Source organism: Grus americana, chromosome 4 (assembly GCF_028858705.1).
Source record: "Grus americana isolate bGruAme1 chromosome 4, bGruAme1.mat, whole genome shotgun sequence".
NCBI lineage: Eukaryota > Metazoa > Chordata > Aves > Gruiformes > Gruidae > Grus > Grus americana.
In genome coordinates, this window is record NC_072855.1 from 6,406,597 (window position 1) to 6,434,317 (window position 27,721).

The following is a 27,721-nucleotide window of genomic DNA, read 5'->3' on the forward strand; positions in this document are numbered from 1 at the left end:
CTTCCTACTGGCAGCTGATCCATTGACTAACCCCTTTTTTCTCAGTGTAAAATTGATTAAGCATCTGTCTAAGCTGAAAGGCAGGTGCTGAAAGACATCAGAGACCCCACCTCACCCTGAAGGTGAACAAAGGTGGATCCTCCTTCCTGGAAACTGCTTGTTCAGTTAGAGCAATCCACACAGCAAGTGCACCACACCAGGGCAACTGGCTTCTGTCACAGAACAATCTCATACCCATCTGCTGCCATTGCTGCAGACATTTTCTGATTTTTAACTAAAGAGACTAATTTAGTCTAATTAATTTATCCTGATGTAGGAACTCCACTTAACCTAACTTGCAAAGTGCCCACAGTTTGATGGTGCACCTGTGACAGCTGCAGAATCATTTTTCATCAGTTTTTCATCAGAAAAATGCCACTTTACACAAAACACCTTCTTTATGGAACCAGCTTACCACTTCTACTGTCCCTTGGTCAACCACCCATGGACCTCACTGGAAAGAAATGATGATCACAAGGAAGTGATGGGAGAAAAAACACTTAGGAAAGAATCAATTAAAATTTAACCAAGGACTTCAGGATCAAGACTTATGTAGAGAGAAACAGGCTTCCAATAAGGATGCAAATAATTTTATAACAGATTTTTTTTTTGCTTTGATTTTTAATGCTAGTGGTAGAAAAAGGATATTGTTTCTGCCAAGATCTCTTCTGGTTTTAGCCCTCAAGATTTTTCAGGACTCTTCCCCCAGCAGGTCCATGTTGTCAGACTGGTGCCACTGGAAACACTCCTTATGGATATATCACATTCCTATATCACATTCCCGTGTTTGGAGATGCCACAAGTGATGTTATCCCACAGGAATGAATTTGTGTCAAGCTTGGGGTTTATTCCTTCTTGTGGAAGAGGCTTGGTGAGGTCTCATTGCTTGGTTCAGGCATGACTTGAATCTTTTGGTTTTTGAGGGCAGCTTCCCTCATCTTGTAATACACAAACTCATTCTGCTGGAACATGCGCAGCTCCATCTCTGTCTGGACACGCATTACCTGAGGGACACAACAGGTTACAAAACCTGTGACACAGGAGATCTCAAAGCAAGTGAATAATGCACTGCCTAAAAATGAGGACTGTCCTTCAGGGATGTCCTAGGCCATGTAATTACTGATGCAACTCAATCTAGGTGATCCTCCAGCAAGACCAAAGTTGACTGGACACAGGTATCCAGTTACTTTCTCAAACTTGGTTACCTGTGTACTGTGAAGATGAAGAAGCATCAGCCCTTCCTGCACCCAGCTCTTCTGCAGGCTGCTGGGAAGCCTCACACTTCCAAACCTGATGCAGGACCTAGAGGCAATGCTGTGCAGAGCCAGGGAGCTCATCCACACCCTGGGCCTGACTCTTGGTATGACCCATCACCAGGGTGGGGGTCACCTCATGGGGGACCAGGCAGGAGAGGTGGAGGGGGATGCTCAGCCCCTCTTTGACAACATCACAGTTGCACCCCCTGCATCCCAGGATTCACCGTGAGCAGTCATTCCTAGTGCTGCATTATGGTAGAAACTCCGAATGGATTTTAGGAAATCTTTTTACACCTGTCTATGAGTTTATTCAACCCTTGGTTTAGAAGCAGAGAAATAAGCATGTGTCATATATCCACTATTTTCTCTCTGAAGTAAGTGGGAAGGGAGATACAGAAATGGAGGTGCTGGGGTCTCTCCCTCTGATATATATAGGCAAGCAGTCAACAGACAGGTTGGCTTTAGGTACTAGATATTCATTTTTCTGATGATATAAAATTGTACTAATAAAGGTTATAGCTCTGCTATAACGAAGACTAAGACACCAATAAAGGATTCATTTCATATCATGTAATTAATTTGGTTAATAAAGGAGGATGCTGTAAAGCCAACAGGTCACATCAGGTGAGTTAAAGGCTAAAGAAATGATGGATCCCCAGCTGCAATTGTAAATAGTTCATCACAGCTGAGCAGATGTCATTCCCTGGGATCTGCAGCTCTTGACCCTAAACTAGGAAATACACCTATCAGTCATTTGAGAGAAAATACATTGCAGCTCGGAAGGACCGAGGAGTAGTAAATAAAGAATGGATACCGATAAAGGAAGTAAGTTGGTAAGCTGAGAACATCCACCATACATAATTTGATACAGTCAAATTGTAATGCCATCCATCCAAGAGCAGCGAAATCAGGCTGTTTGAAGAATGGGAGGCTCTGTCCTTGGGCACAGCAGTTTCAAAGAAGACTCAGGGACTCAGTGGCCATTTTTAGTGGATGCCTTGGTGCAGGATAAAAGCTATTTTTCAGGATGAAAATTTCCCATGGGAAAGGACGTGCATTTCCCAGCAGACTGTAACATAATTTAGATAAAACCACAGCACTAGCAAGAAGCAGTCAGTACTTGATCCATCTGTCAGCTCTTACGGATGGATTGTTTCTACAGCTTGAATGTAATTTTTCCTAGACAGACAGCAGAGACAACACAGAGGATGACACCTACCTCCAGGTCTTTGGTAATTGGGTGGGAAGGTCCGTGGGTTATCAGGAGAATGGCATAGGCTTTACAGATCAAGCCATGCCCGGCTTCAATGAGACCAGCGTGCCAGTGAGTCACTCCTGCACGCATCACGGCCATCCCCAGCTGTGCATTGTTGGGATGGTATATTTTCCTGGAAAAACATTGAGTAATTTTAGTTCAGGAAAGATCTGGGTTTCCAAATGTTTGTCAGTGACGTGACATGTTTGCCAAAGAGCAGACTGTTTACTCAAGTGAAGATCCTATTGCATTCAGTGCCACTGAAACGTGCAGCCCTGCTTAGAAAGGGGAAGGCGTGTTACACAAGGACACGAGTTATACGAGGACATGAGTTGTTGTGAAAGAGGATGAACAACCTGCGACTGGGGAAAGCTGGACACCTGGGTTGGAAAATGCCAGACTCTGTCATTCCACATTATTTTGACACAAACAAAACCAAGATCTGACCCTACAGCCCAGAGGGCACCAACTTAACTTCAGATGCTTAATGAAGTGCCTAAATTGAGAATGCAACAACCAGCAGCTTCTCATTCAATGTGGGGAGAGAAACAGGTGGTTCCAAAAACTCCAGAAATGTTCATCTCACCCACTGGAGATGTATCCTTGCCTCCAGGGACTGTAAGATCACTCCCCTACAGTCAGTACCCATGGTGGGAAAAATGAAACCTGGCCTCTACATCCAACTTCAGAAGCTTGGGCAGAGTTAGAAGCTGCTTGGATTTACGTGAAAACCTGCCTTTAAGGGCTTTGTTGGCATATTGAATTGGCAGATCTTAAAGCAAGGAAGGAAATTACTGCAGTCCACACTCTGGACTGAGAAACTGAGGAACGGGCAGGGCAAGCAGTTTTCTCTGTGTCATTCAATTAGCCCAGTGCCAAGGCTGGGACATGAAGTGGCTTGTCAGGCTTGCAAGCCAGGGCAGTGACTCTGTCACCCTCTGAAAAAGAACAAAATATCAGAGGCCTTTTGGGGTAGAATTGACCAAAAAGACAAGTAATGGGTATGACGTGCTCTCAGTAGGAGGGTGAACAAGATGACAAAATGGGCTTTTCTCTCTTCTGTTCTCTATGGTTTCCATTATTTTTTTTTTTTTCCTAATTAATACTCATCAGTTCTGTAGTAAAACCTCAGTAATAATAAAGTATATAATTTTTACGGTGAGGTTTGCCCTGGATCTATGTGAACTAAGCCTGAATTTCTTCATTCTCACTGAGCTTTTACCACAGGAGTTGTGCATACTACTTAGCCAAGACAAAAATCCAGGTATTATTCATGAGTGAAGGGATATCTTGAGTCGCAGCCATTTGACACCATTTCTCCTTTCGCTGCAGCTTCCCCTTCCTGCAGGGTGCAAGGAATAGACCATCTCCTGCAGCGACAGCATCTCTGTCCTGCACCCAAGCTCTGTATCTTGCTACCAGTGCAACCCTGAGATGCTTCTGAGACAAAACAAAGAGTCTAATGAAAGACGTACCCAAACCATAGTTGCAGTTTTAGTAAATCAAGGTGTTTGGGAGCTCTTGTGCATTTAGGAAGGGGTCCCTCTCTGTCTGGTGATATAACCAGGTCCCTATCTGAATGCCAGCACCACTGCCCTGATGGGAGCAGACTAAGAAAATTATTCCTGTAACACCCTGCCTAACATTGCATAATCACAGAGAGCTGCCAAAAATAGGGCACAGACATACAGGTAGCCGTCCACCATCCTCTTGGCATAGTCAGCTGCTTCCTCAAACATCTGGAGGTAGGAGAGCACCTCGGAGGCAATGCTGAGGATCCTCAGGAGGTAGATGTTCGTGTCCCCCAGCACAGGCTCCTGTTTCTTCAGGCACTCGCGGCAGAGCTTCACAACCTGCGCCCAGGGGAAGCAGGGAGAGGAAGGGAAAGTCAGAGCACCTTTGGCCTTGAAGCTACCACATTAAAGACCTGTGGGCTGCATGGTCCATACCAGTCTTAGAGGTCAAGTCGGCCTCCATGAAGGTTGGGGAAGATACGCTTTTATTTGTTGAGAAACATCAGCCTAGCAAAATAATTGGTGCTCAGATCTTCCTCTCTCAGGGTTACATTCATAAAACTGGTGAGGAAAAAGTGATGTCTATTGTTCAGGAGAAGAAAGATCCCAGGATGTTGGGTTTTATCAGAGACCAAGTGCCGACAGGACTCTTATAGCCCAACACCATCCACCCAACCTCCTACAAGCACTTGATGTAATGAATGCTCTCAATGACCCCATGGGTTGGAGACACGCAGCTGCACTGTCCCATGCCTGTCTGCTCGGCTGTGTCATGGCTGCACCTAGCCATGACCCAACATCCAGATCTCTGCTCTGGGGGGCTTCAGCCTTTTCCCAAAGTAACTTCAAACCAATAGGATGTTGCTCGACCTGGAGCATTTCCCTGAAGCTGTTACACTCTGAAGAGAACACTTAAATATTTCCTGGGTCAGCAAAAGAGGGAGAAAGGAAGAAGTTACTTGAGCTCTCTCACCCTTTTGACCTGAGCTCCAGGTGGGAGGTGGGTCTCCCACATCACACACCCATTTTCAGACCCAACAAATGAGCAACACACATAAGCCAGGAGGTGAAGAGAAGATCAACACAGGCAAACATAGCCCATAGTTCAATGTTTGCGGCAAGTCTCCTGGCTGTCCTGTCCCCCTCACAAACCCACTGGCCTCCTTTTTATGAAGCTTCCTGGCAGGGATGACTCATTACACTTGCCCTGTAACTCATGTTTTTTGCCCAGGAGGTCCTTGGTTCAACACCTGTGTCATTCAGAGGTGCTGGAAGCCACTTACATCTCCTTGTATCATCACTGCAAAGAGACCAGGTTGGGATGTTGTCTCAAACATGGTCATGCTTTACAGAGGGCAGAAAGCAGTGTCAGCTTTTGCAATTTGAGCTGCCAAGAAGGCAGGAAACATGAGAGGATATTCAGATTACAGCAACTAGGGTTTGTTTCATCCTTAAATTATTGACATAGAGAGGGACAAGACCTGCTTTCCCTGGCAATGCATATACAGTGAGAGAGCAAAAGTACTGAGACTCACTTCATGGTAAAGTCCCTCCATGCGGGCCTTGTTAATCTTCTCCAGCGTGTCCTTGGAGAACTGGGTGACCTCCTTCACTGTCTCTGCAGAGGGCTGGGGACAATATTAGGAAAACCAGTGAGGAAAACCAGTGAGGAAAACAGCCTGACACATACCAAAACACTCTGATTGAAGGGATGCTTGTTCCCTTTTGGGAACCCAAATCAGCTCAGTGAGATGCTTCCCACATCACTTGCTACCTTCCTAGCACTGGCTGTATATCCCAGTGTGCCTCCTCAGACCTGCCCAAGACTGAGCTGAAATGGTCCTGCTACCAAGTTGAGAGATGAAGCTCCTGCTGACTTCAGCAAGAGCATTGCTCATCAGGGTCGTGGTCATGTACATCTGGCACGCATGCATAACTGGGTTCCTCGACTCTTCCCCCGCTCCTCTCCTCTGGAAAAGGGACATAATTCATCCTGCAGCTGGGAGGTCTCACAAGATACCAAAGAGGCCATGAAAGCCACCAGTTGGTGTGTATCAGGGGCTCCTAGTGAAGCTGCTTGAGAGAAATGAGGTCCCTGAATGGGAGATGGGTGGAAAAAATAGGAAAGATCACTGAATTTTACCTGCTCTAAGAACTGCTGTCATTAGGTCCAAACACCATAAGATGGTTGACCTCTGATTTCAGCTGCACCCAGAGACAGAAATGTGTTTTCCCACACACCTCAAAGAAGTTTGGATTTCACCATGTATTTGAAGGCATGATGCACATCTAGGCATGCCTGACAAAACACTAACTAGTTCCTAATTAGCTTCCTCCTCTGCCTTCATATAATGGTGAAATATAACATTATGATATCCAGCGCCATCATTCATCCAGCATCATCATTCACCTTCCACTTTTCTGAGCCTTTCAAATTTGCATTTTCAAACTATTCTAGCTATCATGACCTTGCTTTTTTTAAATGGGAAATCTGAAATCAGCTCACAATCTCCTGACTTCAGGAGATTGCAGGAAGAGGCTGGTCTGGAGACACACAATAGATCAGAGCACAGGCATGTGCCTACCAGCCAGGCAGGACCTCTGGGTGTGGATCAAAAGCAGAGACCCAACGTTGCAATGAAGGATGCAAAGATTTGGAGTCAGGATTGTCTTCTTCCCACGTGTGGTCAATTAGATTTTTGACGAATCTGTGAAATTCAGCTAGCTAGGGAAAGCTCTTGAAAGTTTAGTGTGGAAGAAAAAACAGAAGGTTTTCAGAGCCACATACCCCCCATCTATTTATGGATAGAAATGTATGTGTTATGATTTATTATTCTATATTATTAGACTGAAGCTATCATGGCTAATAAGATTTTGGCAGCTATTTGAGCAGCATGCAGGGTGTCCTACTGCACAGGACACTTTCAAAGGTAACATTAACGTCAGTGCAAATCACACCACTGTTCTGTCTGAGTAAAGACTCCCAGAATAGGTACTTTAACCAGCACTTCCACAGCAGCTTTGTCTAATAAAAATCCTCTCTTGCATTTCCTAGACCCCTAAGCCTGTTGCCATTATAAATAATGGGAACTTTGCTACTATTTGGAAGGGGTGAAGGACTGGAGGTCGCAGCGGCTGTTGAGGATGTAAGCTGTCAATCTTGCATATATTCATAGTGCTTTTTCCACGCAGCTGTGAGTGTTGCTGCTCTCAGGCAAGTGAGCCTGAATTCAGAAAATGCGATACAGCTGGCGGCGAGCAGACATGCTCTGTGGGTGAGGTCAGTCTGGGTACTTATTGTCTGTGGAAGGAGTGTATTTTTAATAGCTGAAATCATGCACCTGGCATAGTTACAGGCTTTTTCTGTACAAGCACTTCAGATTGTGGAGGTCATTTACCCAAAAGTGTGTGTCTTCCCACTGCATGCTGCAGAAAATCTCTGATGCTCATGAAAAGGGGATGGTGCACCTCACTGTTCAGTCAAGGCTTGATAGCTGAGATTCTGTTATGCCATCCACTGGAGGAGGTGTTTGAAAATACTTCTACAGCAAATCAGACTAAAATGCTTCTGCATCAGAGGACTGAGGCTTTGGGACAGCTTTACTTTAGAAGCAGGGAGTTTCACTAGTCAGGATTAGCTTTAAAATGAAGCTTGATAATTTAGTAATGGGATTATACAGCAAGGTCTTTTGCACTAGTGGGGAACCCAACAAGAAAAGGGTTTTGTCTGTCCCTATGTCCTACTTCCCATAGGAGCTTCCTGGTATCAGTTCGGTCCTGTTTCTCCAAATCTTGCTCAAAGAGAGACTTTTGTTCTGCAATATCCAGCCTTTCCTGACCACCACCTGTATGAAAGAAAACTCACAGGACTGAGCTTGGCTTTCTGGTGACTGTGCTGAGCCAGAAGCTGAGGGTTTTGTACTCGTTCCCAGGAAGATGCAGCTCCATGGGCCTCTCCTTGTGGCAGTGCTGGTGTGAGAGGTCATGGTTCCTCATCCCACCTTTGCTGTTTTGTCCTGCCCCACGTCAGCCCCTGAGCTGTGCTGTCTGGTTCGTTACGTGACTGTTCAATAGTGCTAATCAATGACTTGATGGTACATTAAAATGCTCTTCCCTTATACACTTTGTAAAGCTTGCAGGAGTAAAAATCCCCTAAGCTAACACTGTCACAGAGGACAAAAAATATGAGCAATTATATCCTTGCGCAGAGCAACTAAAATGAAACTCTTGGAGCTACCAGTATGCTCATAAACTGGAGCTGCTGGCCAAGCAACACATCCCACTGCCAACAGCAAGACACAGCCTTACACCCTCCCACTGAATTACTTGTGAAACCTCCAAGAAAAACACAGATTACTTAAAATTGAATGGTCAAACATGTTAATTCTTCACAGTTAGTCTGCCCACAGCAACCATGCAGAAATGTCAAGCGATGGTACAAATTCCACGTGACAGGCCTTCACAAGGAGGGACTGGAAGTTCAGGCTTCCCACCTTCCTTGAACCAGTGTGATGGTACACGTTTTACAAACCATACAGCTTCAGCAGCGCTGGTGAGTCCTGTCACCATGAATCACCTGCAATGCATTTTCCTTTCTGCTGTTCAAAACTTTGATTCCCTTTCAGGTCCTCAAAAAAAAACACAACCACAATCTAAATGCCAGCATTTTTCTCAGCTCTAGACTTAATTTTCCAAAATTTTAGCATTCTGCCTGTTGATGGACTGTTAGGTTAGAGTTAAAGGCAACTTTTGTGGGCTTTTTTAAATGAAAAACTGCATGTATGTTGCATAATAGGGATTAAACTGGCCTTGCATGGTGGGCTTCAATTGGTGTCATGCTCAATCAAGGTTCAATTCTGTTCTCTTTTTTCACATTGGTCTGTCAGGCTTCTGCCAAAATCTGACTGTGTTGCTATTTAGTGTGTCCCCAGGCTGAAGAACCACAGAGACCCACAGATGCCTTGGTGGAGGGGATGCAGACACCTCTGGGTTTGGACACAGCAGGACAAACCATACCTTGCTTTCCCCCACCTTCACCGCCAGCATCACGTCATCCTTGATCTTTTTCTTGCAGTGCTCGCAGGCGCAGTCGAAGTAATACTGCTTCTTCAGCTGCTTCCGCCGCTCCTCGCTCACGTTGAGGAAATCCACGTAGGAAACGGTCAGCTCGTCCCCTGGAGAAATCTTGCTCAGTGCCCGTAGCTCGATCCTGGGTGCAAAGGAGATGAAATGTAGACTTGGAGAAGCAGCAGAAGCAAAGGTGCAACCACAGAGCCATCAGAGACAAATCCTGTGACCTGCCCTTGCTTCGCAGAGCTGAGCTCTTGCCCTAAGGTACTCTTCAGGGAGGCAACGCAGAGACGGGCAGCAGCCTGGTTAACTGAATACAGAGTAAAAACATCATCACACCAGTTTCTCCTGCCCCTCTGCAAGTCCCTGGCAGGGATACATTAGGGTCTGAGCTACAGACAGATTAAGGCTCCATTACTTTATCTGGATGGGAGCTGAACCTAGACATAAAGTTTTATTATGTCGCAGGGGATCTTGCCAGAAGAAAACCGTGAGATCAGCAATACCCAACAAGCCTTGCAAAATGCTGAGTTTGGACTTTGGGTCTTTCTTTTAAGTACCGTTTTGCATGCTACCCACATATCCCTGGCTAGTGTCCCAGATCCCGAGCCATGCTGCTTTCGGTATCGTTTTCACTCTGCAAAGTTAAGACACATTCCCTCTGGCTGCTGGGTAAGAGATGCCTTCACCCTGTTCATGCATCTCTACATAAAGGTTTAGAAACAATTCTCTGGAAATAGTCTATTTTTATATAGCCCATTTGATCTGATATTGCTAATATTAAACACAGGGAAATCACCAGTCTCTCTTACTAAACCAAAATCCACAGCAAATCCTTAATGACAGGCTTTTGGAAAACCAGATCTTTGCACCTGCCTTTCTCTCATGTCTTTCCCTGCAAAAAGTCTTAAATACCATGCACACTTAAAACTATTCCCTCACTCTTTCACTCTATACACTAAATCTCCCAGTTACTCTGGGCCATCACTCAATCGTGGGGGCTGGGCAGTCACAACTGGCTGAAGAATTTGGCCAGAGTGGGAAAAACCTCCATCAAATACCAATTGCAAGGTGATGCTTCTGTACCCATCTACTCCCCCATCTACTAGTGATTCTACCCATGGTTAGAGATAATTCACTTGAGACCAGTGACCTCGGGCTGTCTGCTCAGACCAGTTAGATGATTAAACGTATTTTTGCAGCTAGGCATACTTACAGGTTATCAAAATGAAGCCAGTCCCATGGTCTGAGCTCCCACCCTACCGTCGCACTATAGTGTGGTACATCAGTGCTGGGACTCCCTCACCACGGGCAGCGTGTGCCTCGATCGTCCTCCTGCTGAGCTCAGCAGCGTGTTTGACGTACGTGCCTGCTACAAGATGGATCTGGGGGGGGACATACTGGTCCGTCCTGGACACGAGGGGCTTTAGATGGGACCCAATCAAGTTCTCGCCAAACGCACAGGTGGCATAGAACCCAAAGGTCTCACCAGGTGCATTAAAAATAAGTCTTTTGGGGAGGAGATGAGTTTTTCTGATATGACTTTTTCTGTGTGATCATGCTTCTGCAAAGGGATTGTAATTCCCTTGTAATTCCCATTACAAGCTCTCAGCACCAAGGGTGTAGCTCTGAGCCTTTCAGCTGTGCTAAAGCTGCTGTGAAAACTACTCCCCAAGGCTGGTCTTGACCTTCTCTGGGTGTTAGATCATATCAACAGCATATTTCATACAAAATTTATCGCTAAACATGCCATCATCACAAAGGGCAGCTATTAGTCATATCACAACCACAGGAAAATGCCAGCCAGAGAAAGGTATAACCCACTACTCCAGGAGAAAGTGCATGAAAAAGAGCAATTCCAACCAGAAAGGTTTACACACATAAACATTCCTGTTCAGACTTAATGGGATCCTTGTTAAAGTGAGTCATGCAACCAGAGAAGCAAAATCAAGCCTCTGACTTTTATGATGCCCCTGATAGCCTAAGCACCATAGGTATATTTTAAGCAGCCGTCCCTTGTGCGGAAGGGATTGATAGCGTTTGGGGTAAGCCTGGAAACACATGGCATATTTTAAATGCTATAGTTAAAGAGACACTGTCAGCTGAGAGCACCCCACTGAGCTTGTCCTGTGCTCTTTCCCCAGACTCTGCCCCAAGCCCCAAGGACCTTGAGAGACACATGCACAGGCACAGTGAGTGCCCAATGGCTCAAAACTCAAATTGTCCCCAAATAGCACCTCTAAGCAGAAGTGAAATGCATTTGCCTGTTTTTGTGGTCCTATCTATAATGCACTGAGTGAGCGTCAGTAGTGAAGAAGAGCACTTCAAAGGTATTCCACGTCTTATTTGAGGAAATTGTGTGTTTGCTTGAAATTAAGGACAACAGTGTCCCTTTAACAGGACTGACTATAATATACTGAGCACAGTGAGCTAAGCAGAGAACTTCTCTTTTTTTTTCATACATTTTAGCAATGTCTTTATTTTCGATCAGGTAACAGTGGCATCATTAAAAGGTAAAACATTAATCAGGTATTATGATGAAAAATGATGAAACCTACATCTCATGGTATTGCTACTGTAGTCAATGCATTCAACGGGCACAATTTGTTGCAGAAGAAACGTGGACTATTTAGTATGTCAGTAATGCAATCATTTCTCATCTCCTAATACGCAAGGTTTTATTTTGGGCTGTACAAGATTAGCAAGACCTTGTTCTGACTTTCATGCTCTTGCCGTAGTCAGGGGAGGAGAAATGAGAAGTGGAGAGGGGAAATACTGACGGGGAGGAAGCCAAAGGAGAGGGTGGGAAGGTAGGGGAGGAAATTTGTTGTGGGGGAAACAGTCACAGTATTACCACTATCAATTTACTACAAAATGCAGAGTTAAGTGAGGTTTGGGTTTAGTGGGGCTTTACACGCGGGAGGAGTTCAGAAAACAAAGAAAGTGAAATTTGCTGCAAACAGAGGGAGCCCCTTGGGCTGTTTGCAGCTTTTCCATTAAACACAGGGCATGAGGGGTACAGGGGAAGGATTATGCTTTCAAGACCGACCCACCTCATCTGTGTGTGGAACATTGATCTTACAGCCTCATGACTGAAAGACAAAACAAACATCTGCAGTTTACACAGGTACAAGTACAACAAAAAAAGATGGGGAACACGGTGTAGAGCATTGGGACGTCATCCTGACGGGGGACAAGAGGGTTCCTGGTGCCTGGCTCATGTCTCGCTGCATGTAGAGCTTCACTTCTGCTATGCAGCTGTCATAACCGAATCGCCCATCACTGGGCCACAGTGGATGTGGGGGAGAGCTGTCATGGCATTGTGATTTTAGGAGTGGTCTCGGCCAGGGGATGAGCAAAACCTGTTGCTGCTCTTTGGTAGGTGCAATAGGATTAGTTATCCTGCACAGAAGTGTCTCCACCGACATCAGTAGCCATGCTCTCTAAAACACAGCTTGAAATGGAAATCAGACTGTGCAAGGACTGTGCTCTGTGTGATGACTTTAGTGGGTCCTCAAGTCCAGTATTGTGCCCTGAGTGCTGACAGAGAGCTCAGTTCCCACAACAGGGGCTTATCACCAAGTTTCCATAGAAAGACAAGAAACCTTCATCATTAACCTGGCCAATTGTACCATATAACCAGATGGTCAAGGTTTAAAGTCAGTAACAGGATACGTGTGGGAACTTCGACAAGCTGCCAGGCAAAAAAAATGCCATTCCTCTACTTACCACCCAGAAATTCAGACTTTGGGGTTGCTGTCACTGCTAGTTACCTCCTCCATTTCCCAGGCTGGTTGGAGAGGCTCTCCATCATCCCACTATGGATCTGATCCAGGGCAATTGGCACAGACTCCAATCTGACTTTGGATCAGATCCTATTTCCCACCAAGGTAATCACCCTAATGCAGCTTTGTTTTCTCTTTGCTCGTTTACCAGCTGCTTGATAAACACTGGCATAGTTTTATCAGGTAAAACCAGCAGCGAGAATGGGAGTGCACAAGCAATGTGTTAAAGAAGAGGAGGGGGCCGGGAGGGGGCTAACTTATAGCACTAAAGTTTGGTGAACATGGCAATTTGTAAAATCTTAAGACCTAGTGGAAAAATTGGATGAAATATTGCGGCTGTGCAGGTTTTTGCAAGCAGTTTCCCACAGTTAATGTCTTGCACACGATGCAACTTGCTGGATCAGCAGCAGTTTATACCTGTTCTGGCCTGGGAGGAGGCTGGGAAGGGCAGAGCATCCCTCCCGTGGGCTGCCCCAAACACCGAGAGCAGGAGCCTCCACTCCCAGCTCTGCTGAAACATCCTTGCATTTCTCACTTAATCTCTTTGCATCTCACATGTCCCACAGAAGTTTTCTTACACAACTTGGGTGGGAATGGGGAATGCCCAGCAGCTTAGGGCATCCTGCACTCGCACATGACTCGGTTTGCAGATAAGAGTCATTAAGATCCCATTGCTAAAGAGTTAATCAGTGATTAATAGAGATGGTACACTCTCACAAAGATGAGGGTTGTGTTAGGAATGGTTATACACGCATCAGCAGATAGTGCTACACAGCTGATTGCAAGCTTCGGTTATGAGAAACTCTTGGACTGTGGACTCAATATAATCGTTCATAGAATCATAGAACAGTTTGGGTTGGAAGGTACCTTCAAGACCATCTAGTTCCAACCCCCCTGCCATGGGCAGGGACACCCTCCACTAGACCAGGTTGCTCAAAGCCGCATAACCATAATTGCTCCTTAACTATTTATAAATAAAGCCTCAATATAAGGAGTGATCTAGGCAGCTGCTTAGTACTTTATCTGCTTATTTTGAGTCTGGTTTCAAAACTCATAGAAACCAGGGAAAAATTCTTTGCTGGTTCACTGGATTTGGGGTCAAATCTTGTGTAATTGTTTAGTGCATCAGACAATAATTTTTAAAATAACAATAATTAGAGAGAAAATAGTTCCTCTTTAGAAAGAAAATCCTGATATTTATTTTCTGAGCTAGAGAAGGAAACAAAAATAAGTAGATTTTCTGGGGCAGTGATCTGACACTCTGGGGTTAGCAGAATCTGCTGAGTTGCCCATTAGGATACATCCCCACTGCAACCGAGGAAAGAAATCCACTCACTTGCCGTTGTTGAAGATGACGGTACAGTTGGGCCAGCAGTCATGGTTGGCCTGGCAGAGGTTGGGGAAGATTCCCACACCCACAGCCTGCAGTCCTCTTTGGTCACTGAGGGTAAAGCCATTGCAGCTGATCTGGTCCCAAAACATAGGCAGGAAGAAGCATTAAAAGAGAAAAAGCTGAACTCAGCTACATTCAGGCTTTCTCAATTCCTGCTGATGCTTTAGAAGAGGTTTTTCCCTAGCATCCCACCTTCAAACTTTAGGGAGAAAGGAGGAGTGCCTACAAGATTATTGCAGAAGGTAACTGCAGAAACATCATCTTTAGCTGGGATAAAACATCAGAAGAGAGCAATGCAGGAATCGTACAGATGGACCAACTCAGAGCAAAGCTGAGCAAATGCTGCAGAATATTTGCTGTTGATATTCATTTAGGATGTCTAAGATAAATTTGGTTTGACCATGCATTGGTTTCCTTATATTCGCTTCCTGCAAACAATTCAGAAAAAGGTCACAGGAAAATGAATTTGAGGCAATTTAAGCAGAGCCTAGACAGAAAGCAAAGTTCACGCTTATTAAAACAGGTATCAGTTAGAAATTAACCTTGAGACCTGCATTCAACCTGGTCACGTTTGCTGGGTGGCCCACCGAACTTATAAAAAACAATTATTACTGTTGTTATCAGTCCCAGACAATTTTCAGAATTACTACTTTTGGGTGACATATGCACCAAGAATAAATTATTATGCTTTTCTATATGGTACATTATTATCACATATGAATGGAACAGTTTTTAGTCACAAATATAAAATAAGGGAATATTTGCAAAGAGAAAATGCAATAGGATATACCTAAGGAAATAATTAACTTGGCTGCTAATTAGTTTTACTCTGTTAATAGTTTTATTTCCTTTCTTAACTGATTCTGTGCTTTATCTGTACTTCCTTACTTCTGCGCGGGCAACCTATGTCGGTCACTAGTACATAGGTCTCCCTTTGCGGGGTGGGTACGAAAGGATGCTGTGCCAGGGCTGGCAAGGCCGACTTCTCCGACGCACCAGCCAGCAGCAGAGATGTGAGCAGAGCGTGTGTCTCGTCTCAGCTCACCCTGGCTCCTTTGGCAGTGTCGTTAACCCAGGGGTTGGTGCACCTGGGATACACCAACTTGTACCAGGGCTGGGGGCAGAGCAGCTCAGCCTGAACTGGCTTCTGGGAATTTCCCTCTCTGCTACACTGAGAACAAAAATTCGCAGTTAACAAGTTAGTAATGGATGTTATTAAATATTTTAAGTATATTTTACCTATTTTTATTATATATAAGTATATATATTTATAATATACATGTAAAAACCTAATGCACCCAATATATAACAGGCATTAATGTATACACTAAACCAGATCTGCTATATTCAAATATATTCTAAGTATATTTACTAAAAATATATTTAAATAGAGTTTCTCAGCTCTCCCAGGTGCAGAGAGATGCCCAGCAGGACTTGTGATTATAATGCAGCACCTACAGTTGAGCGAGCTGCTTGCCTGCATGTTTAGACAGATAAAATGTTTCAGACCTTGCCCTTGCCGTGCCTCAGTTTCCCAGTGTCAGTGCAGAAGTGATGCAGACAGGGAACGGGCAGTACTCAAACCACCTGAGCAAATGCCGGTCTCAGCTATCGCAATCACTATGGACTCTTAAGGGCAAGAGAGGGATGAACTCAGCCATCCTCAACTCAGGCCAGGTGGAGACTTACTCTGGGAAGCTGGCAGTGAAAGCAGACCCCATTTGCTCTCCCACCCCTCCAACTTACCACTCCAAATATGTGGGAGATGTACTGCATGCCAAACTGCTGGCTCTGGGGTGGCCAAAACTCGAGGAAGCTCTCCATGTCAGCGTGGAGCTCCTTCTTCTCCTCCTCACCAAAGCTGTCCACGTGGTTCTGCAGGTCATCGATGGAGACCAGGCAGCCCTCTGCCAGCCCACTACCTTCCCTCTCTATCTTCCACATGATGCGGGCAGCCAGCCTGGCCAGGAGAGAGCCCCAGATGTTAACACCACCACCATCCACTGCAAGGACAATGCAGTGGGAACATTGAAAGGACATCAAAATTCATTTCATCGTGTGCAGACAGACAGACCAAGACAGGCTCAGCATCAGATGGCTGATGGCTGGTCACCACCCATGCACTTTTGAAGGAAAGGGAGGTGCAGAGTTTTGCCCCAGCACCTACGTTCTCATCTGGAGAAGTGCTACAGACCCCCCCAGGTTCCCAGCCCTCCACAACAACTCTCATTTCCTTGGGGATTCCTCTTATTTTCTTATGACGGAGCCAGGATGTGAAGCCAAATCAATGTATCCTTCAATCGGAGAGCCCATCCCCTCTTCCACTTTTCCACCTACTCCCCACTTTCCCACACCTCCTAAGCCACCCCGCGTTCAGCTGCAGTAGAGTTTTTGGGGTCCAGCACCAAAAACAAAAGCAGGACCACAACCCCCTCGCAGCCCAGATGCTCCTCCAGGTCCCCATCACCTCAGCTCAGGGATGCTCCTGGCCTTTCCCAAACTACCTCCCACCTCCACCCTGTCCAAATCAGGCCACCCAGCTCTTCCTTGCCACCCTCCAGAGGGATGCCCTGTCTTCTCCCACTGTCCCCAGGCTGCTGGCTCAGCCCCTGGGGGCCAGCTCTCACCTGATGTTTTCGGTGGGTGCCTTGCCGTGCTTCTTGATGGCGGAGCACTCATTTTTGTGGTTCAGCCAAGCCGCCCTCTGGCAGGTCCGGTCGCAGTAGTAGGCAAACTTGCATTGGCCGCAGCGGTGGAGCCTCTCCTGCCGTTTGAAGCAGGTGTGACAGATGAGGTGTGTCAGGCTGGAAGGACAGAAGGACCCTTTGGCTCATACCTGGGTGAAGGCCCAGCTCCAAGGGTTTTGCCAGCTTTGCGTCCCTGGGCTCCCCACACCCACTAAGGATGGACACCCTGAGATTTTTTGGGAGGACGGAGAAACATCCCACCCAGCTTAATCCTTCTGCCCTTGCCCAGTGCTGTTGCTTTTCTGTTTGGCTATGCCAGAGACAAATATTTTGTTTAAAGGAGGACAGCAATAAAGCATTCCCCAGCCCTCAGCCCTCTTGTCTGCAGCTCATCTGCTCTTCCTCAGCACCACTGCTGTTAATAGGACTTTCAGTCTGTTTTCTTTTTCTGTCTGCCCTGTGCTGAAGCACCAGCCACTGATGTACTGAGCAGAAAGCAGATGCCTAATGAGTCTGCTGTAGCTCCAGAGAGGACCAAGAAGAATGTGAAGGCAAAGAGCCAGCCTGAGATCTTCACCTGCCTGCAAAGCCTCTGAATTTTGCTGCAGTGAAACCCCTCCTGAGCACTAAGGCTTTCCTGGGCCCCACATGGGCCACCAACAAGCCCAAGAAACTTAGGAGAACACTGGGCAAGAGGGGCCAAATGGGAGCATGGCTCTAAGCCATTCTAACTGCTCTCCTAAGCTTTCCTTAGGCACAGGCATACCATGGGGATAAAAATACACATCAGAAATGCTCTGCTAGTGAGCAGACCAGAGGGGTATCACAATGAAGGAGACCGATAGATCAAAGTGGTTGCGTAGGAAAACCCCGTGTTTGTACTGCTTGAAACCAAGATATGTTTCTATGGATTAAAAAGCAGATTTGCTTGTCACTTTTTTTTGCCACTGGGCCAAAGACGTAGCTGTACTGGGCACATTGCACTTGGCAATTGTGGCATTGTGTTGGAAATCACATGAGGAAAGCAAGAAAACTGCCTCCTTCAAGGTAGATCTCATCACAGAGTCGTTCATGTCTTCTCCTCCTTCCTTCGGTTGCGGTACATGTCTCCTGGCTGTCCACCATCAGCAGATAGCAGCACAGAGCCCCAGACCAGGTGGGCTGGGGGTTCTCCTTGTCCCAGTGATTCCAGGCAGACACTTACCATGGATTAGTGAAGGTCTGAGGGACCAGGGCAGGCTTCCAGCCATTCAGCAGGCCCCCAAGCACAAATGCTGAGGTACAAACGGATTTTCAGCTGCCCAGGGATGGACAAGGAACACCAAACAGCTGAAGACAGAGGAAAGATGAACTTTCAAGAGCTCACAGGAGCACTGGCTGGGGTAGGACATGGGGTGGGCTGGCTGTAATGCCAAGCTTAGGGAGAAGTACTTGCATTTATGATCACTGTAAGATTTTATTAATAAATCTAGGGGAACTTTCATCTTCACAAGGCTGGTATGTTGCTGAGCCGAGAACATCAACGATTTACTGCTGGTCAGTGGCCCAGAATATGCCACCCGTGGAGGTGTTGTTAAACATTACAGGTAATGAGCACGGTGCCTGATGTGCGGATGTGGTCTGCTCTCAGGGCATGAAGTCGTCACCTTAGTCTGCCGTCAGCTTTAGCACTGTGCTCTTTAGGCCACTTCAAGCCTTCCTGCAGATGGACTAATGATGCAGATTTCTCCTCCAAATCCAAAAGCCTGACATGTCTTTCTCTGGTGCCAGCAGGAGTAAGTGCTGCCCACCGGCTATTCCTGCTTCTGGCTCTGCAGTTTAGCTAGTTGAGAGGTTACTGTGAGATAGAGAGTGACAGGATAACTGGGAAACACCTTCCAAAAGGAGCAGGTTGCTTCTTTAAGCAGGGTTCAAAACAGGATTTCCAAGAAGCATCCTACAATTGTATGTCTGTAACTATAACCCAGGCTGGGGGAGGAATATATCAGAGGATACTGCTGAAGAAGTCTAACCTCATGTCCTCTCTCCAAGAGTGTCCGGGGTCCCACACCAAGGGGAAAGCTCCCCCACGTGCCCAGCTGCTTGCTCCTAGGACTTAATTCATTGGGAAGGAGAGGGTGACACTTTGGTCTCCTGCCCAAACAACTTTGGGAATTTCCCCTTGCTGTTAGAGAAGGCTTTTCATTGCCTGATTTGGTGCCTCCAGCTGTCTGCTTCTCCGAGCAACTGCCCACTTTATTTCTGCCTCCAGCCAGGCTCCACAGTACGGGAGAATTTAAATTCCCATCACTTAGACACTGCTGGTCCCAGGAGGGATGTTCTCCTCTCTGCAAAAAGCTCACTGACCACAGAGGCTTCATTACCAAGGGAACATTATCATCGCCCACAGCCCATAGTGGGGAAACTGAGGCACAAGGAAATACAAAATGTCTTGCAGATCACACAAGGAGGCTGTGTCACAGGTGGGAATCAGACCCACAGCCCCATTGTCCCCAGCCCCAAGACTGTCCTGCCTCTCCACTACCCAGATATATAAAAACCCATATGTATCCATATTTATATCTATCACAGTACACTTAAAATGTACTTTTGTTCCTCTGGCACTACTGCGTGAGCTGCTGACACAATCCACCTGGTGCCTTGGCTCTTGCAGGATTAAGAGGGCCATTGATTTAAAGCAGAGGGCCATTGATTTAAAGCAAGATGACGCGCAGCAGACAAAACTGCATGTGAAAATAAGGTTTGGAAAATGACAGTGAGCAGTGCTGGAGGAAGCCTGACGCAAGGTAAGCAGCCAGGATGGGGCAGGGGGGAGCACGTGTCCAGGAAGGAGGATGCAGCCAGCTCCATTAAGTCAAATGAAAGAGCTGGTAGCTGGTGAGAAATGCGAGGCTGTGCTCTGTCAGCTGTCAAGTCAGGGGGGTAGAGAGGTGCAAGAGAGATTACACTCCTTGTAAGGCAAAGGAGAGCCAGAGAGCTGATAAAACCTGCGTGGTTATGTTGTGCCGGGCAGCACGGGGAGGTAACTCGCACAGGGAATGGGGGTCCCTCCTGCCTCCTGAGTGGTTTGAGGACAGTCAGAAAGTGAAAAGGCAATTAAAGAAGTTTCCCTTCCCTGTAAAAAGGAGTGACGGGTTGGAGGGGAATATGTTGCAGCAAAACCCAAGTCCTCAAACAGAGGCTTTTCTCTCCCCAGCTCCCTCTCTGAGAACAGAAAAATACTGAAATGTTGGCTTTGCATTTTGCATTTTATTGCATAAGGTGTCCAGAGTTTCCAAAGCAAACTCAACTGGTGAAACTTACTGCCAGCCCAGGAAAGTCCTCATTTCTAAGGAGATGCAGAAATGCACAAAAAAATGTTATACGAGACTTCCCGAGGAGGTGAAGGAACGGTTCTTGTGGTATTGAAACTGCAGACATAACTGGTAGGTATATGAAATACCACATCTCTCAAAAAACCCTTGCGGGATCCTCCCTGCTCCGCAATGGCCTAAAAGAAGACTGGATTTATTGATAACGTGCATTACTAGGACTCCACAGGGCTGGAAGTTTGAACCCTCAGAGACTCAGTGCTCAGCTTCCCTTGCTTTAACACAGGGACAATACAACTGCTTTCTGCTGTGTCTATGTGCACCACAGCCTCTGCTGTGATCTCTGGCCACTCATTCATTGCCATCTTCCACATAGTGAGAACTTCTTTTTTCCCTCCTGCCCCAAAGCAAGATCTTCATTAGCACAGTGATGTTTCCAGCCCATCAAAGCCTTGCCAGGTCAGGGATTTAGGACTTACTTGGAAGGCAGGTGCCACTGACTGACTCACTAAATGACTTTCTTGGGAGACTCAGGTTTCCTTGGCGTCTCATCCAAGCATCAACTGAGCTGAACTCTCAGGCCCTCATGAGCTCTGATGTTATGTAGATGAGACACACAACTACTACTAATCCTGGACGTAGCTACAGTCACAAAAGCAATAATTCAATGTGCCAGCCAACAAATGCAAGAGGTGACAGAGCACTGTCAACTAAACCATGGCTCCTGCAAGCACAGCTCTCAGTGAAAGCAGAAGAAGCAAATAGCTCTTGTGACTGCTTGGATTGGATTCAGATGGATTACGATCTGTTGGACCTGCCAGGACAGAGGGCTGGGCACTGCTATAGGAAATATATTAACCTCATCTCTGAGACATGCATAACTCAAACATCTGCCAACCATTTCCCATCCAGCACCCACAGCATCTCATTCACTGATCTGGAAAAGCCAGGTGAGATGGCTATAGTGCAAAGGAATAGAGGAGGATTTCACTGAATAGCTAATGGACACAGTGAGACGCTCACAAACTATTTAACACGTGTTTATCCCACTCTGTACATCACAGATGACACACACAAATGACCTAACTTACACCTAAGTCCACTTGATTCATATTTATTATTGGCTGGCTAAGCACCTCTCTCCTCAATGTCCTGCAGAGGACAGCATAAGAATAGCCTAAGATGTAGGCAAAGTCCACTTGGCTGTCAAAGCAGAGGCTGTAACACTTCATTAAACACAACAGCCTAAGGAAATGCACCTACTCTTTTAGCACTGCAAAGAAAAGGGAGGTAGTCAATAGCTGACTTCTACTGAGGATACCTATAATGGTGAATTATTAGCACAAGAATAGTTTTGGTCCTTTAAAAAAGGGGATTGGAACTTAGTACTTTTATCTTTCAAATGTCAGGGATGACACATCCTAGTTTGTCTGATTTGAGTGGAGGATTTATTTTAGACTACTTTTAGACTATTTCATATTTAGTCTTTCATTACAAGCTTTCTCAGCCTCTTTTTAAAGAGGTGTGGGTGTGGTTTCCTTCAAAAAAGCTAGGGTTTCTCCCAGATTTTATTTAAGCTTTTGAACAAATGAGATAATAATAAAAAATCAAACCCCAGAAAATTTTAAACAATGTGAATATGATCACATTAGCTCTCAGTTGTTATTGGTATCAACTCAAAGAATTTGTTTCCATAATCTTTTCAGAGTCATACCGTTATGGAAAATTTTGCATTTCTTATATCCCTAGGTCATCCCAGCTACAACAATGGAGTTCCCTGTATTTCTCTTAGAAATGCTCTTGGGCCTGCTTCATACATCAAAAAGGAGTGCAAGAATTGCATGATCTCAGGTTTTTAGCAATTTGCAGATCACTCATCAAGCAGATCTTCAGGTGATCTTGGCTTTCTACCACATGACACTGTTTACCTTGACTACTGTCTCTCAAACTCCACTGGTTAAAGAGCAAACCTTCTCTTGATAAAGGTTGACAGAGATATATCAGGCATCCCCATGCCCGTAGGAAATGCAAACTCTTACAGGTTTGAGAGCCAACTGACATGCCAGAGGAGAAGGTCACATACTGTACATTGAGCCCAGGCAATGGGAATGCCATCGTCCTGGAGGCGACTGTGAGGAAAGGAGACCTGTAATCTTGAAAGAGAAAGTGAAGAGGGAGGGAAGGATTAAACCCCAGCACATAAGCAGAGCACTAGAGAAAGCTTCAGTGAGAGGTAATGCCAATGGGGAATGCACAGGGGCTTTGTAAAACGAAAAAAGACCCAACAAAGGCAAAGAATTCCATGAGAAGATATATTTCCACCCTTCTGCATCTATTTCAGGGCAAAGTGGGCCTCACACTGGTGTTTTCTGAGTGCTATTTCAGCTGATAACAGCAAGGTTGATTCAAACACAGATCAGAGTGTGTCTGCACTTTATCCAAACAGCAAAATACCAGAGATCACACTGAGTTCTGCACCCCCCTTCAATCAGTATTCACTGTCTCCCTAAACAGTCTGCTGTTGTTCAGGTGGAAGTAACAGGCTTGATGCAGGAGTCAACACCAGGTAACCACTGTGTTAAGTAAAAGGTTACAGAATCATAGAATCAGTGAATGGTTTGGGTTGGAAAGGACCTTTAAAGGTCATCTAGTCCAACCCCCCTGCAATGAGCAGGGTTAGCCTTGTGCGTCATACCCTGGCCTTAAAATCTAAGAAACCATGAGCTGGATGATGTTTATAGGAACCTTCTTTAGCTTAATTTTGAGTTTTATCTACTTTTGGACTAAAAGTCTCTGGCACTGACTATGAAACTGCTGCTCAGATGACCACCATTGGGTTGAAAAGTACAAGCCCTCCCCAGCCTTCATGACTTCAGGGTCCCTGTGACCTTCAGGGGCTTCCAGGGTGGGAAACAGTCTGCAAATTTAGACATCTACAGGTGTCTAAGTAGAGATCCCAGCAAAACACTCAGTGGGATCTAGAAAGCCATTCAGCTCACCAAGGTAGGTGTCTGTGTTGGTGCACATTATAGTGCTTCATTGACTATAACAGACACTGAGGACTGGATTCGCTTGCCTGGACATAGGAGCCTAGTGTTATTCTAGGCACTGCAGGGACACCCATCTGGCCTTAGAAGCGGCCTGATTCTCATAAATCCTGTTTTGTACCTGTCAGCCCTAAGAGGATCTCTCAGACACCCTGGGGCATCTCAAATGACATTAAACACCTATGGCAACTGAGTCCTGCCCTTAGCTCTGCGTAAACACTCATCACAGACCTTAGTTTTGGGTGTCTTAATTTGCAGGCTAAGTCCCAAAGCGTATTGCTGGACAAGCCATCACAATCACCCTGCAGACTGGTCCAGTTAAATTGATGGGTCTTACTTGTTCAGAGTATGATGGCTGATTATAGAGTTCTGTCAAAGAAAACATTTCTCCTTTTCCTGGCAAAATAAAATTCTCAACACCTCCTCAAACTCAGCCTCCTACTGAAAGCCAGACATTCATACAATGCAGGTGGGTGACAGCCTCAGGTCAAAATTACTTTGGCAATTCCTCACATTAATATATAGCAAAGAGCCTTTGCATCATTTAAGCCCAAAGCATAGTATATCCACACTTTCTGCTGCGAGCACCTAACACCGGGTGCCAAGATTAGTTCTTCAGGCTCCCTAGATTCCTGTCCAGTCAGAGTAAAGAAGTTTGTTCTTCCAATAGTTTCTCAGAGTATGAAAGGTAGGTTTCTGCTATGCAACAGCCCTGTGGAAGGGTTTCTCACTTACACACCTGAAGTTAAACAACTATAGCAGGTAACGCAGATTTTTCATTTCATAATTATTGTTTTTCACCAGGTTGAATGAAGATCAGCTTTCATGGGGCTCCCCTGTTTCTGAACCATAACACCTCCCATCTCTTGACAGCTGGCACAAACACAAGCTGCTTTCTGTCCTATAGCATGACCAAACCAAGAAAATTGTGATTTATCTCTGAAGAGCAGCTCCTACTAATCTGAAAAAGAGACCTCCGCTTCGCTGGCTGTGTTCCCACATCACATGTAGTCACACAGAAGACTGCAGTGTGGCTACTGTAGTATGATGGACATCCATACAGAAGTTGGTTTCAACAGCAAAATCAGGGGCAGGATTTCAGGGGCTCACACTGGGACCAGACTTCCCAAAGAACTAAGTTCCTCAAAGGGCTGCAAAGTACGGACCAACTTTTCCAAGTACTCTGCACCCTAATGCTTCTATGGTGGCCTTTATATACAAATAAAGTAGAGCTCTGTGGAAAAACTGGTCACCTATTCGGTAGGACCTGAGCTGAAAAATTAAACCTACCATTCACTCATATTGGAATCCCCTTTCCACAGTACACATATACATTGCTTTCAGCAAGAGATGAAGTTGCTGAGTGGAATTAGGATGATGGACTCAGGACTTTGGGTTTCCCAAGGCAGGGTGAGATCCTTTTTAATAGTGTAGGCTCAACACCAGTTTTAGGACCTATAAATGTTTGTTTGTGGGCATGGAAAAACATATGCCTCTTCATTGGACTCTTCATCCACATAGAGGCAATAGCAGTTCTTTCAGGGCAAAACCAGCCACCATGGCCTAGGGTGAATTTATTCTTGCAGGTCATACAACAATCCGGGTTACCCTTTTTTGATAGCCATCAATACCCTGGAACAGCAGTAGAAGGTAACCTCAAAACCAAAGCTGCGGGTGTGTTTCACAAGCAAAAATGCATGTTTCCATTATATCTCAGGCCCAGGTTATCCCCTGCCAAGCACTGACCAACAAGCATTTAGTTGGCACTGCCCGCTTTGGAGATTTTGGGAATGCATTTCACCACTGACGTATATAAAGTGCTTTGGGATGACATGCCACGGGAGGGTAAGAGTTTATTATTGCAGAGCAGCATGAAGAATGAGCAGAGAGATAAAATGACTGAAGTCATCCCCATCCTCTGCAGCTGCAGAGAAAGGATGTGTTTGCCTTACCCCCTTGCTGCTCAATGTCTGGATCTGCCCTCTGGGAGCTAAACAAACTCAGCCTGGGGAGGGAAAGAAGCACATCTCTCCCCATCCGAGGTTTTCTGTTGGAAATCTAAGCAGACACAGTCTGCAGCCTAAGAGCCGATGTGGTGATAGTTTCTCCCCTTACCTCACATTGCACAAGTGACATTTGAAAATGCAGTGAAGTAGCAGCTCTTCAACATGGGCTGCTCTACTCGATGCATGATTTCACATAGAAGAAAAAAAAATTCTCAGCCAACAATCAAAAGGTAAAATGTTTTCAATGGCTTAAAAGATAATTAGTATTTTTAATAAGGCACATGGGAGAAATCATTGTGCGTGGGCACTTTCGGAGCAAAAACAGTATCACAGCAAGATTCAAGCAAGATACAAAAGCTAGAAGGACACGTCAAGGAGAGATGGTTTTGTCACTAACTACTGTAATTGAACTCAGGGTTAAGAATTCGAGAACTTAACATTTTAAAATAAAAAATTACATAATAACATTTTTAATGTAAGCTCTTGCAATGACAAAATAAAAAATAAGAAGTGTCATTGCTGCTATTGTAAAGGTTCATAAACATGTTCACCCACTGACAGTATAAGGGCAAAGAAAAAGTGGATGAAAGACACAAAAAAACTTATTTCCTGCTCTGTCCTTTTAATCCCCAATTCTCTGCTATTGCCAGATCCCACAGTAGCACGAATCAGCTTCAGCTACAAGATGACCAGGATTAAAACAGCAGCATGAGCGCTGCTTGTGTCCCAGACTTTATTAGCAGAGTTGATTCAATCAGGAAAAGCTCAGCTAGGCAGAATCACTCATCGCCCTATTTAGTGTGCAGAACATTCACTAAAGTCACTGGCAGTTTGGGGCAAAAAAATCAGTGTAAGGACTCACCATGGCACCCTTGAAGAATGCTCACAAATTTCCTAAGCCAAGAATGAAACCTTCAGCTGACATCTAGCTCCTCGGTTAAAAAGTCTGGGCCAAATTCTGTTCTTAGTGCATTATAAGGCTGAACAAATTCCACTCATGTCTGAGGCTTTATTCTAGATTTATCCCATGGAGGATTAACATAGAAATTGGCTCTTTGTGTCTTTTAGCTGTCAGGGTATTTAAGTGAATCTTCCACTGATTTGAAGGGCAATAGTGGGCACCTACCAGCCACACTGGCAGCGCAGGTTGATGGAAAAGTTGTTTGTCCTTGAAACAAGCAGCAGAAAAGAAAAATGCATTTGCACCAGAATTCAGTTTCTGGCTACATCAGTGTCAACAAAAGTTTAAAACTTGTCTCGTGCAAGAGTGAAAGCAGAAACTTGTCTCCAGTTAACTCAGCTAGCTGTAAATATAAAATCACTTTAACAGAAACAACATCACTCACAGATCCCCACTAGCTTCTAGTTTGAAGGCAGTGGAGATGAAGCTGCGTGTACAGCTGGGAGGTGGTACATGTGAGCAGAGCACAGCGTAACTCACTTTTATCACGCATTATACATCGGAGGCTTCAGCAGTGATCACTGTACCTGAATTACATTTACTACTGGCAGTTCACAGGAGCGTAACATGGGTCCGGTTTTATGAGGCATTGAATACACGCAACTTTCACTGCATCTGGTAAAAGCTGACAGCACCAAACACCTTGCAAGATCACATCGTGAAAACAGATTGCGCCACATTAAAAGTAAAAAAGCTGATTTGAGCCCTGGGAAGCACATTCATTGTAAGCTGTGAATGTGTCTTTACATAAGTGCTTCTGACTTCCCTTCACACCCTTCTCTGACGCTGTCCAGACGCTTTCAAACTTACCCGCCCGGCCAGATGAAATTTTGCATCCAGATGACTTTCAGTCTGTGTTTTACAAGTGCTTTTCTCTTACCTATCAAAAACCACGGCCGCGTAGGCTGGCTCCGCAAAGATGACATCCCCGGGCAAGAATTCCTTCTGCGCTTTCAAGCCCCTGCCTTTGCCTTCAGACATGAACACTTCGACTGACTCCATTCCCCCTTTGGTCATTCCAAGGGACCCCAAGGCTCGAGAGGGGAGTATCTCAGAGCTAGCCAAATCTCCCGTCACTCCTGTCAACTTCGACTTGCCGCAAGACCACACTTATAAAAGGGCTGGCCTCCCCCCACCCCCAGCCGCAACGTTTCCCATAGGAGGGCGAAGGGGTGGGAGCAGGAGAGGCAGAAGGCGAAGATCCTCTGCGCAATATCGCCGACCTACGCAGGGAGGGCACGGGGCTGGGACTTCTGCTTCATTAGGAAACCCCTCTCCAAAAACCACGTTTGGAATTGTTTCTCCCAGCCACAAGCAGCTGTATATGTTACAACTTGGATTAATTTATACTCTCCCATTGGAGAGAGAATGTATTCTCTTTGCAGGGTATTTTTAGC

At 45.6% G+C, this 27,721-nt stretch overlaps 1 protein-coding gene across 2 annotated transcripts; it reads right to left on the bottom strand.

Annotated features, from left to right (window-relative positions):
- Positions 1–613: 613 nt before the first annotated feature.
- Positions 614–27,483, bottom strand: SMYD1 (SET and MYND domain containing 1). Of its 2 annotated transcripts, XM_054825450.1 has the most exons (10): positions 27,205–27,481; positions 16,940–17,116; positions 16,059–16,272; positions 14,256–14,386; positions 12,188–12,226; positions 9,081–9,273; positions 5,600–5,692; positions 4,240–4,403; positions 2,515–2,683; positions 614–1,043 (listed from the first exon to the last, which is right to left on the bottom strand). In XM_054825450.1, the coding sequence occupies exons 1-10, from the start codon at positions 27,339–27,341 to the stop codon at positions 885–887; spliced, it is 1,476 nt and encodes a 491-aa protein (XP_054681425.1). In that variant the 5' UTR covers positions 27,342–27,481; the 3' UTR covers positions 614–884. The 2 variants fall into 2 exon arrangements, with proteins under 2 accessions (XP_054681425.1, XP_054681426.1); XM_054825451.1 differs by lacking the exon at positions 12,188–12,226 and having other exon boundaries at positions 27,205–27,483.
- Positions 27,484–27,721: the final 238 nt, after the last annotated feature.